Source organism: Ylistrum balloti, unplaced genomic scaffold (assembly GCF_031769215.1).
Source record: "Ylistrum balloti isolate Yb309-2 unplaced genomic scaffold, AGI_CSIRO_Ybal_v1 Utg371000, whole genome shotgun sequence".
Lineage (NCBI taxonomy): Eukaryota > Metazoa > Mollusca > Bivalvia > Pectinida > Pectinidae > Ylistrum > Ylistrum balloti.
Window position 1 is genome coordinate 233253 of NW_026782558.1, and position 12918 is coordinate 246170.

A 12918-nucleotide genomic window follows, 5' to 3' on the forward strand; every position below is an offset into this window, starting at 1 on the left:
TGGTAACTATCAATTTTGTTTTTGGTTAGTAGTAAACAAAACTACAGTATGCCGTTAGATATATAAAGGAATTTTGCGTTTCCTCGCTCCCACCCTGTAGACTAACTTACAACTAACGCCTGGACAGCAGTTTACAGACCATGATTTTCTACAGAATCAAATGAATACGAATAGAACCATAGATGAAAATCAAAACCATAATTTTAACCGAAACAAAGAGAAAAAGGTCGATATGTGAATGCTTATTTGAAAAATCAAAAATCTACCATAAAGAGGCTATTTACTTTTTTTATTGTCCTCTTACACTATCAGCCTTGTAATCCTACTTAAAATCTAAATGCTTGAAATTTAAGATTTTCATAACCTCACATTAAATGAATATGTGCACAATCAAAAGCGTCCATGTTTTTCCAATAGATCGAAAATGCGATTGTATAACTTATCATTCGTCAATTTTCATCTCCTTAAAATCTATTATTTAAATGCGTTGTTTACTTTCATTACAAAAATCGTGACGATCGTACCAGAACTATAATATATCTACACTGTAGGTGGTAGAAGTCGTGATGTCCCAATCGTCACACTCACATTAATCAAAATATTAACCAGTAGGAAAATAATACACTATTTTCAAGGTCAAGGTTAAGTTGGTCGTTACGTCATTGGGGATTATCGTCTAAGCCATGATTAAAGAGCAAAATATTTATCGAAAAAATGTGTCGGTGCATGTTACGTGTGGTAACGATCATGAAATAGACGTAGACATGAAACAACAAAGTAGTTGATTTACGTAAGAAGCTTAATTGTGTTTGAATAAATTAGATCTCATTTATTACGAACTACAGCATTCTATATATATATATATATATATATATACAGATCGTGCTGAGACTACAGCATGCTTAAAGCGCAATAAACAATTGTTGATGAAATAACTGACATATGATTATAAATGTTAATAAAGGTTAGTTACGGTTCTTACCAAGTTTATTATAAATCAATAAATATATAAATAAATCTATAAATTATAAACATGAAATAATTATAACTGTTTCAGGATCTATGGTTGTATAAAGTATAACCTTGCATTCCTATGAGATTACACTGCATAGAAACACAAACCATTGATTAATGACAGGTAATTCTCACCTGACATTTAAAAAATATATATAAACTTACATCCTTTTTAAAAACTAAACAAACAAATCATGTTCAATTGTTTTGGTAGAAAACAGCAAATATTTGCATAATTTCGTGACCAGTCTTACGTCATAGTTGTTTTCCAAGTAAGGATACAAGTAGTTGTGTATACTGGGAATCCCTTACCTGTGGTGTATATATATACAGAAATGTCATCAATCCAGACAGAGTGAGCATAGACATTACCAGCACAAGTACGGTCTTAAATATATAGAAAAATGCGTCTTTTCTTCGTCTTCCTGATATGGGGGATGGTTTTCAGCAGACTTGATGCCCAAACTAAGGTAAGATATTATAGAACGCCTTGCATGAAACTGTATACATGTATGCAGAATCAATATTGAGAAACATTGTCCTGGTTCTATTAATACATTTATACCATCTGTTGATTATTAACAGTTTTTTCCACAGTAATGGTTGCCGTGTTTGTTTTTTTTTAAATTGAGACCATAGCCTGTTTGTTTTTTATAAACATGTTAAAATGTACATTGTGTATCATTTCACTTGGAGACAACTGTAATCTACAGTGACCTACTTCTCAGTTTGTTAGTTGATGCTATTCCTATACAAGTTCAAACATACATGCACAACTTCAGCTCAAAATAAAATGCCTGACAAGATATGTCCTGAATCCACACAACATTAATTAACAGAAGAAATGTATTTTAGATTAGATAATAACTGCGATTTACATACGCAGCATACGCATATTATAACTAAGATATGTACTTAACGTCTGTATACACAAGACATTGACGTCATCTCTAGCCTTAGTATGGTAAGCTGTAAATCATAGGATGACAGCTTTTATCTCTCATATGGACGTCAAAATTTACCTTTCCTGTTAATCAACGGACGTTTAACTTATGAAACAAAATTGAGTTTTTATTGAATAATGCAAACACTGATTCATATCAGGAAAGCATATTTTAACATTGAAAAACATTTTTTATAATATACTTGAAGTATTCTTGATTTTCTTTTTGTTATAATCTTATTCTGATTTACTCTTAAACTTATTTTTTCCGCATCAATTGTTGACAGTCAAGGTTTCCTGCAAGATGTACTTTAAATAACGCTATGGTCTTTAAACTGTCGTCATTAGCTATTTTATAAAAAATCACAAAACCACATTTAAATGCAATTACAATGATCGTTTGACGTAAGTTGAACATAAAACATCCTGAAAAGTTTCCGAAAAGAACTTTATTTTATGTACGATATTACATACATCTAATTTAACCATTGACATGTTTTATGCAGTTTATCCATCCCCTCAAATCGCTATCGTATGACGCTGGAATTGCTTCTTAATGAAAGCATAGTTATTATAAAGCAACTGCCGCCATTTTTATTGTTGACCATCTATATCATTCCTACTCTATTTCTTTCTATAGAAACCGAGAATCTTCTACCTTCACGTCAAGTCTGACATCAAATACAGATTTGCTACGACTCTCGTAACGAGCAAAGTGGTTAACCCCGACGTCATCTCACATGAATCAACGTTTGACGTCACACTTCCTAACGAGGCGTTCATTGCTAACTTCACATTGTAAGTCATGTGTATGTTAATATTTTCTTTATTAATATACGGTATTATAACTGTTTTATTTAGCACTGGTACTATTTCTGGATATTAAAAATGTTATGTGTATTATTAATGTACAGCATCGAAATTTCAATTTCATAATTGTTCCATTTACTTTATCGTCGTTCTGGGATAAAATTATGATTGACAGCAGATCCTTGTTCCGAAAGTAAGGAGCATCATGTATTTGAGAAAAAATGTTTAAGTAAGTATCAATGTTTGCCGATGTTGTATTCGGATGTTTTATGTGTCTGATTTGACCTCTGAAGAAACGTGTTTACACAGTATCCCGACTCTGACGAACTTAAACAGTCAGTATGGTTTACCTATCACGGAAGTGGACACCGTAGCAAAAACGGACAATTCCTTTTCCTCATTATTATGAACTTGTGTATATTTTTTTCTTTTAAAGAACTGTTGGCAACGAAACCTATGTCGGTAACGTCACAACAAAGGAAACTGCAAAGGAGGTGTATGAAAAGGACAAAAGCCTAGGGAAATCAGCGGCTCACATTTCTGTCAAGTAAGTTAACTGCAGAATTGGCAGGAAGCGTGACGAGAGTATCGCAATGTGATAGATATATATCACTTTGTGGTTCAGTGATAAAATAATGTTCATAAAACAACACTTCAATGTATGGTTATCGCTTCATTTATTAATTCAGAGTAGGTCTGTAAAATGTACATCAGAATCTATCAGACTGAGATGAAACATACCAAAGTTGTCAACAGTAGTAGTATAGTTGTTCTGTCTAGAAACTGTGGAACCATTAGGTCTATAGTTCCTTCGATAGCTGATGAGGGTGAAACCAATTCCTCATCATTTGAGAGAAGATAATTCTTAATTATAAGCATAATTGAAGAAATGCATTACTGTGGTTAGTAAAGTAACATGTCCAGTGTTTATTTGTCGATTCATCATGGCTTTTCTGACTTTTTACACATTCAACAGACCACGGGAAACGAATACCTTCAATATTCAAATCAACGTTGCCGCAGAAGAAATTGTGACCTTTGAACTACGTTACCAGGAATTACTGCAGCGGAAGTTGGGAGCCTACAATCACGTGATTTATGTGAAGCCAGGGGAACCTGTTGCGGATCTGCGAATCGAAGTGGATATTGAAGAATCGAGAAATATTTCTAAGCTCAGAATTCCTCCTATCAAGAGTAGCTTGTTTACAATAAAAGACCAGAAAGGTAACTTAGGATAGTAATGCTAACTGTTTCAGAAACAATCACACATTCAATTCTCTTGTGACAAGAAAGATTTTGAAGAATTCTACATTACAAAAGATAGCGCTAAATATATGTGATATGATAATATCAGATAAGCCGCGGTTTTGGAATGTATGTTACATCGAAGTATATTTACTTGGTATGATGTCAAAATTTATTTTTGGAAAAATAGAAGTTATCATCATCATAATAGATTTGTTTCATTTTTATCAAAATCAGTCTAAATTATTAATGTATTTGACAATAATTATACGTATCTGTTTCCATAGCGGCTGATGAAGCTATAGCCATAACAAGGCCATCACCATTGCGTGCTAACATCTTATTTGTACCAACACTGAACATACAGACAGCTCAAGGTGGTCCGGATGGTTTGGATTGTCAGTTTAAAGTAAAATATGACGTAGAAAGGAACTATGATGGCGGCGATCTATTGGTGAGTTCTGGTACAATCAAAGTTTTAATATATGTGACCTGTGGTACGATCTGTTATTTACACAAACCACCAATATCGAAAACGATTGCAACATACACATTTTTATCAGAATTTCAAATGATCTTGATTCTCAACGAATGTTTATATTCCCGTACATTACATCAAAGAAATCATGTACTTGTGTATATATTTTGATTAAAAGTGTACCCATAATTCAAATTTATGGATATTTACCGACAAAAATCAGATATATTCAATGAATGCAGATTTATAAATAAAGGAAATATAAAAGAATGCTTCATCTAGTTTATCAAGATAAATATTGATAAATCTCGATCGATACAAAGGTCATTTGCCATATATGGAATTTAAAAATTCCCACAAAATCGTCAAAGAGACCGACTTTTTTCATCGGATTTTTATGTCATACACAATGGGGTATGCCTACTGTAAATACAAAGCTAATTTATTACATTAAAATGCAATCGGCTTTACAAAAGTCTAGTTGCTAAATGTGTCAACATTATGGTATTGATTTTACCCTTGATGTAATTTTTGTAAGAGAAAGTATGATAGAAAACGTGCTCATTATTATATAACATAAAAAGGTGGGTTGCTTCTTTTTCTAGGAATTTTAACTTACTTGTACATTTTCTTATATTAACCAGATGGTGAATGGATACTTTGTTCACTTCTTTGCTCCGAGTGGTATTCCTCCAAAGCCGAAGGATGTTGTTTTCATACTGGATAAAAGTGGATCTATGAGAGGGAGAAAGATGGAGCAGTTGAAACAAGCCATGTCCACCATTTTGTCACAAATACCTGGCGAGGATAGACTAAACATTTTAACGTTCAGTTCACGGATTCATCCATGGGAGGGTGCGAAAAAACTTATTCCGGCAACGGCCGCCAATATTGAACGGGCAGCTCTTTATGTCAAACGAACTGATGCAAATGGAGGTATGTACACTGTTGTAAATAATTTTGATATAAAAACATACATAAAACCATTATCAAATTTTCCAGTTATTTTCGGGCTTTATCTCCTGTTGCTAAATGAAGATGTTTGTTTTGTGATTCAAACAAATTTTATCAGGATGAAATAAATGAAGTAATGCTCAGTGTAGACAATTTATATGTTATCGATAAGCAAACGTCTAAATCTCTTTTACTATTACTCACCAGGTACAAACATTGAAGGTGCTCTAAGAAGAGGTGTTGCGTTACTAGACGAAAGGAAGGACAAGACAAGGGCTCCGGTCCTTATATTTCTTACTGATGGGGAGCCGACAGTAGGACAAAGAAATCCAGAAAAAATACTTAAGACTGTGATTAAATTCAACGAGGATAAAGTTCCAATTTTTGCTCTTGCGTTTGGTCAAGGAGCAGATTACAAGTTTATAAAAAAACTGGCTGCTCAAAATAATGGTTTTGGACGTAAAATCTACGAAGACTCAGATGCTGCCCTTCAAATCTCAGACTTCTACTCCGAAATTTCTGCAGTGCTCTTACAAAACGTTACATTTAAATACCTGCCAGGTGCTGTAGACGAAAACACATTGACAAAGAAGGTAGTTCCCTACATGTTCCAAGGATCTGAGGTTATAGTAGCCGGTATGCTGACAAATGAAGTAACATATGACATCCAACCGAACGTCACGGCTACCGATTCTAACGGATTTGTCAGTCTTGACGTTCCTGTAGACGGAGTGGTACAGCCAAATTTTACACTCAATTCTGATATCTTTGCCATAACAGAAAAAATATGGGCTTACCTTACAATTAAACAATGGCTACAGCAAATCGATGCTTCAACTAGCGAGACAGAAAAGGATGAGTTAAAACAAAATATAACTACTATGGCGTTGAAGGTAATGAACTTGGAAAATGTTCACATCATAAATTATCATAAATGCAATAAGCCAAAAGGCATGTCACTCTGATATACCCTAGTTGTTATTATTGTTATCAAATACGATATCAACGTGTTGCTATAACAACAGGATTTTGGTCAAATTTCATGTTATAATGCCTTAACGATAATGTTGATATCGGTATCGACTTAATGTTAAAGAGTACACCGTGGGATCCACATTGATCACAGAATATGTTTGTTTTTTTACCTTTCAGTATAACTTTGTGACTCCATATACATCCATGGTAGTGTCTTTGCCGGACAATTTAAAGTCTTCTCCAGTGGACCTTCTACCAGACAGCCCTGGTAATATTCGTCATAAGTTATTTACAAATCTAGTACCTAACATCATGAAACACATAGTTGAGCATATATTGTTTTGTTTTAAAGCTCTTATAACGACAATGGACCAAATTAATCTATGTATGTAATTTATGGGAATTATTAAGTGTCATAGATATAGACAACTGTATTTTTGCATGCTCTGAAATTACTAGTTATGTAAAATAAAATGACTTTCTGGCCTCGTTTTAATGTAGATGATACAATTTTTCAATATTTTATTCTGTCGAACACAAAATTGATTCTTTCCTCTTGATATTCCTGGCCATGAAGTTACTTTTTATGCATGCACTTCAAATCGTTTCTTTTGCTTTTGTTGAAGTTTTATAAAAGGTCTTAAAAGAAATATTTTATATGTGAATTGTGGTGTGACTGCCAGACATTACCCGATATAAACATTGAAATCTTTACTTTTGTATTTAATATACGTAACACATGTGACATGCTATTTAGTTTGGAATGCCGTTTAAACATGTGCATTTAATACTATAATACATTGTTCATTTCCTTAGAACCGGTCCCGAAACCGTTTCATAGTTCCAGTGTCCAAAGTTTTGCCGCGGCCTTAGGACCACCAGCTCCACGAGCTCGTTCCTCACCACCAATGTTACGAAATTGTAAGTTAAATATTCAGACTAGTCGAAATTAACGGATAGCGTTGGTAGATGAGAATCAAATACTTTCTTACTACAGAATTCAAGAATACCGGCTGCTTTTTAGATAATCTTGTGGAATAAAAAAAAATATGGGAATGGATCCATATATACTAACGTGTCTACAGAATCTTTATCCCAATTTATATCGTGTTAAAGAATTAACATACAAGTTTGTCATTTTTGATAAACACTTTAATATTATTTATATATATTTAGCATTTCGCAGAAGGATGAAATCCCCACGAAGATCTTCATTATTTAGCAAGGTGAAAATGGCAGGTGCCCCCTCAAGAATCCCACTTAATTCATTTGATGCTACAAATAGTGGCTCCTCTCTTGGAGCTCAGTTAGGTGGTAGTGCTAGCGTTTCTGCTGGTTTGGGTAAGGTACCAACCGTGGACTCAGGAGGAGTCATGTCATTAGGCATTCCTACCAACACCATGGCTGTTAAACAATCAGGCAATACGAACAATATGATGTCAACTATTCAGCGTCATGAAAGTACTTCCGGTAAGTTACAAAATAAATTAAATATGAACGGTTAATGCAAAATTACGGAAAAAAGAATATCAGTGTTCTAGAATTTAAATTTTAAAAGCGTTTTAAAGCGTTACCATCTTACATAGTAGTCATTAAAAAATTATCCTCATCTTTTGATTTGTTAAATATTTTGAAATGATGTAAAAATATTCCGTTTCCCTTATATTAACAAACCTGATTAAGTGAAAGAGTTGTGTATTTTCTTTACTAACATTTAAAATATTCATTAAACCATTTATCCATTAAATATGTATAAAGTAAAGTAAGTAGAAGCTACTGTGATATATATACGAATATATATATCATATATATTCATAAACAAAGGTATATAGGTTAAAGTCACAGTGTCTGTGAAATATGTTAAAATGATTTTAAACAACACGTCGAATTAAGCATTAACGCTTTCATTTCAGGTTAGGCATGTTGTTTGAAGTTATATATCATATCAACTTATGTTGCTTATTTGCGCTTATTTCTGTTTCCAATAACTGTTTATTTATCAAATGTATGTGAACTGGAAAGTCTTTACTTTTTTCAAATACCTGAACCAGAGTTATTTCCCCTGCATCTATCAGCTTTTGGTTTCAGTCAAACATTACTCTGCGATAAATTTCCATATTGGTGTGTGTTTCGTTCTTTGTATTATTTATAAATAGTATACATAGAATGTTTGCTTAACTCAAGTACGAGCAGTATATATCATTGTAACGTTAATCTTGATAACATGCCTTAAAATGGCTTCATTCACAAAAGTACTTGTTTATCTAATAACACGTAGCTAATGTAAATCACAATGTTAGTTAACTTTGATCCTTTAAGAACCACAATTGTCTTTTTGCAGGCTACACTATGGTGGGGGTCAAAGGCGTCACTTTACCGTTGTGCTTAAAGAACCCCGATCAGGCGGATGACACAAAGCGGTACACACTATTTCGTGATCTAGACTCGGGTAATTATATTATTTTTTTCTCATATAAAAAAAAATATAAAAGTATATGAAAAATAACCATAGATGTTAATAAAATGTTAAACAATAACAAAAACAAATTATACCAAAAATACCCTTCTTATCGATTATTGTTGTTTGGATTAAAATAAGTTATTCACAGAATTTCTTTTCATCAACAACCATATGTAGTACAAAATTAATAAACAATATGAAATTGCAAATAACCTGTCACATGAAAGTTTGTATCAGTGTAAACTTAATACATGTCTTGCTACTAAGTCATTATCATTCTAGTATTTAATTTACTTAATCATATTTCAGGAACGTTTGTGAGTGCCAAGTTTGCCCATTCTCTTGATGGAACAACTCGGATTACAAACGTAATAATTAGTGCGCAGACAGTTACCAAGTTATTCCCAACACACTTCGTTGAGAACGGAGTAAGACGGGATTGGACTTCCAACACATTATCGACCTACGTGCAAGGACGCCATGGGTCAGGAGTCAAACTCGAAGTGACGTCACTGAACAACAACAAGCTCCTTGTAGCATTTAATTTCACCGAAAATGTGTCTCGTAACATTGACGGATCTTTAGGTAAGTGATAATGTTCTGTATAGAGTACAGCAAATATCACGTAACTACAATGTAATCAGTCCCATTAGTTTTGTTTTATATCTTTAGTTGTTTTTAATGTCCTGATAAAGCATTCGATACTGGCATCAATACAACGTGTAATTCACAGTGTGAATTATTTAGGTCAATAGCCACAAATTTAAGGAGTTACAACACTACGGTACATTCCATTAATAGTCATCCTTCTATTGTTATTATTTCAATCCTGTAATATTTTATGCAAATTACCTGCTTGTCTGAAATCGACTTCAAGTTAACATGGATCAGGACAATAACATATGTTGTCTGGTATCAAGATATATGTTTCATACATTGTAGGTACATGAAACAGTGTGCAACTGATTTGTATTATAGTAGCTTATAAGTAACGTGTAAAATTACATGCATGTTCCATCTGAATTTGCTATCACTAAATGCGTTGTAACCATTGTGAATGTCACTATTTGGAACTATCAAATCGTAATTATATGACAAAAACAACAGACAAACAAAAAAACAAACAAACAAAAAACAAACAAAAGAATGCCAACATATCAACATAATCCTATCCAAAATCAATTAGATATCCTATTTACAAACAACAAATTCGTCTGGATGCTTCCTACTTACCCGTTGTAATTAGTATTTTCCTGGATAATATTTACATTCAGCGCTTCGTAATAGATCAGTTTTTAGCACCAACACCTAATTGTATTCTGCATTAATAATGAAATTACTTTCCTAATACTTCAAACTCTCTAATATATTCATTAATTTCTTTTCAGCTCTTCCAATAAGCGGCGAAATCAAGGACAGTCTGAATCTCAATATGTCTCCAAATCGTAATATTAAAAATCTTTCAATGCTTGCCCAAAAGTTAAGTAGTACTCGTCAAATGATGATACCGGTGGAGTTAAGTACTGTAATGAATTGCTGGATAGTTCGATCGAATCTTCCTTGGGCTTTACAGCCAACTGTGTAATGTTATTGTGTCTTAATACTTATTGCTAGTTTCACAAAGTGCTGTGTTGTCCGATCTACTATATTTTTTTTAACATTACATCCAGCCTTGTGATATTAATGCTCAGTTTTGGAAAAACCTATCGTCTGTTAGCTTATATCTGTGTGATACCTTATCCTACGAAATGTATTCCCGATAGGCGTTTCATAAACTTATGAAATCATTAATTTTTACACGGTGTTAATTTCACTTCAAAAACAATAAGCGTATATATTTAGCTTCCCTTTCAAAGCACAAACTTATTTTCATTTTTACTCTAACGACCAACATGTCCTCTTAAAGTGGTTCTTGAAAATTCAGAAAAAAATATATAAGCACTTATTGAATTTCTCAGAATTTCTAAAGATGATTTGATTTTATTTCTTTAAGTGTGGAATGTTCAGAAAGATATTGCAAAATATGGCATATTGACACGTTTCCTTTAATTATACAGTCATCAAATGTGTATAAAGATATCTTACCGTTGCCTTTTGCTGTGGAAATGGTTTCGTCAGTATCATAAGTTCGCCTTTAAAATTACTATAGGAAAATAATGAAACACAAAACGATACAGTGAATGGTTGTTAAGAAATCCAAGTGAATTAAGGTATGTTACACTGTTTACAATATCAGGCCATTTCATAATGTCTTGTTTTATCTATCTTGTAACATCGAATTTAAGGTTGTACCATCCAGAAGGTTAATGCTTGTGTCAAGTTTAATAGAATTATTCATCACAAATTGTCATTGCCTTACAATTATAATTTTACTATATATGTACATACATACAGACAGTTACGTCTGTCCTTCATTTCATTCCTTTCATTAATATTATTCACAATGCTTGTTGTTTCATATCTATATAAGGCAGCTGACATTATCACTCTCGTCCTTGACATTCGTTATTGCAAATTCGCTTATTACATTTATACAGTTATATTCTGTATTGTTGACAATTTACATGTATAATATTTGTTGGCGTTAGTGCATGTTGATTGATTGCTTGAAATGAAATTAAATCAATATCCCTTTACAAAATGGTCTTGTGTTTACTCCGATGTTGTTTATTCTTATTCCAGAGCGCTTTGTTCGACACATTTCTCGATAACCGCATGTCAGATTCAAGCGAATCTTTGCATGAGCGTAAAGGAAGACTATGTGCAGTTGTGCTATCTGCTACTCGTTTTTCGATCGGTCATGAAATATGGCGACCTCTGAATGGTTAAATTGTATCAGGCTATAACTCAAAAAGATCAGATTGAAATGAAACGTGGTGTGACTATGGATGACCATATCAAGATTTCTTTGAGAAATTTATTTTCCAAAATCCAAAATGGCTCTTCCATTAATATCCATTAATATAGCTATCTATTGTTTAGTGTCGTCTGCTGGAGTATGCCATTGGTTTTCCTTTCATGACTGCCTCTGTGGTCTAAAGTACATACATCAGATGTCAGTTATCTCCCTGTAGTGTAGATAGGCTTTGCTGTTGAGAAGGATTATATCCTACTTCAGTTAGCATTACTTGCGATTACAGGAGTAGGGTTTTTTTTTTTTTGGGGGGGGGGGGGGGGGGGGGGGGGGTTTAATGAAAGAAAATTTAACAAAAAATGTTTTGAAATCATTATCGGCAAAATGAAGTTTTGTAAAGATATATCTCGGTGTCTCAGTATATATATTCGTTCAGAAAGGAAGACATGTAATGATTTCGATAGCTCGATAATGAGGACGTCATTACGTTCATAAATACATGTTGAAATAGCACTAGCCTGCTTAACAAAATGATTCTCAGCAATCACTGTTATTTAAGCTGTATATGAACTAATGATACAACGCAACATTGAGCCAGCAACCATCAACGATGTCACAAATCCGGATTAAAATATTTTGATAACTGTATACTTTATGTTTCTCAGCCTATGTCCCACTTCTAAATCTCGTCTCCATGACTACACAAATGTAAAACATATGTTTAACATTGAAATGAGTTCATTGTAACGTGAACTGTTTGGATATATCAATTTAATCCACCATCATGTTTTTATGATCGTTTAGAGTTATAGATAATGATTTAACCCTTACGTCAACCGTAATTCTAGATTAAGTCTTTTAAACTGATAACAAATACTGCTTTCGGCTCTACTTGAAGAAAATGATGGAATTGTACATGAGTAAGTAGGGTGTTTGGGGAAGATAGCTAGTGTGGACGCACAATTGTCCACAGTAGTTTAATATAATTCTTTTATTCTATAGTTATACCAGCTTACAACTTGCTGAGAAGGGTTTTATAAATCTATACAGAATAAAACATATCTTGATTGCATGTATGCTTAAATAACCACAAAACATGTTAAGTCTTACTGTAAGTCCTTGTTCCTCACATCATCTACTGTTATAATTAAGTCATAAGAGTTAAAACTTGTTATTAGATTTGC

General features: G+C 33.1%; 1 protein-coding gene across 1 annotated transcript; it reads left to right on the plus strand.

Moving 5' to 3' along the window:
* Positions 1-1418: 1418 nt before the first annotated feature.
* Positions 1419-10465, plus strand: LOC132559932 (inter-alpha-trypsin inhibitor heavy chain H3-like). Its single transcript, XM_060224567.1, has 13 exons — positions 1419-1484; positions 2598-2755; positions 3204-3314; positions 3744-3991; positions 4300-4466; positions 5135-5426; positions 5652-6337; positions 6597-6696; positions 7236-7340; positions 7596-7889; positions 8761-8868; positions 9190-9465; positions 10269-10465. The coding sequence occupies exons 1-13, from the start codon at positions 1419-1421 to the stop codon at positions 10463-10465; spliced, it is 2808 nt and encodes a 935-aa protein (XP_060080550.1).
* The last annotated feature ends 2453 nt before the right edge of the window (positions 10466-12918 follow it).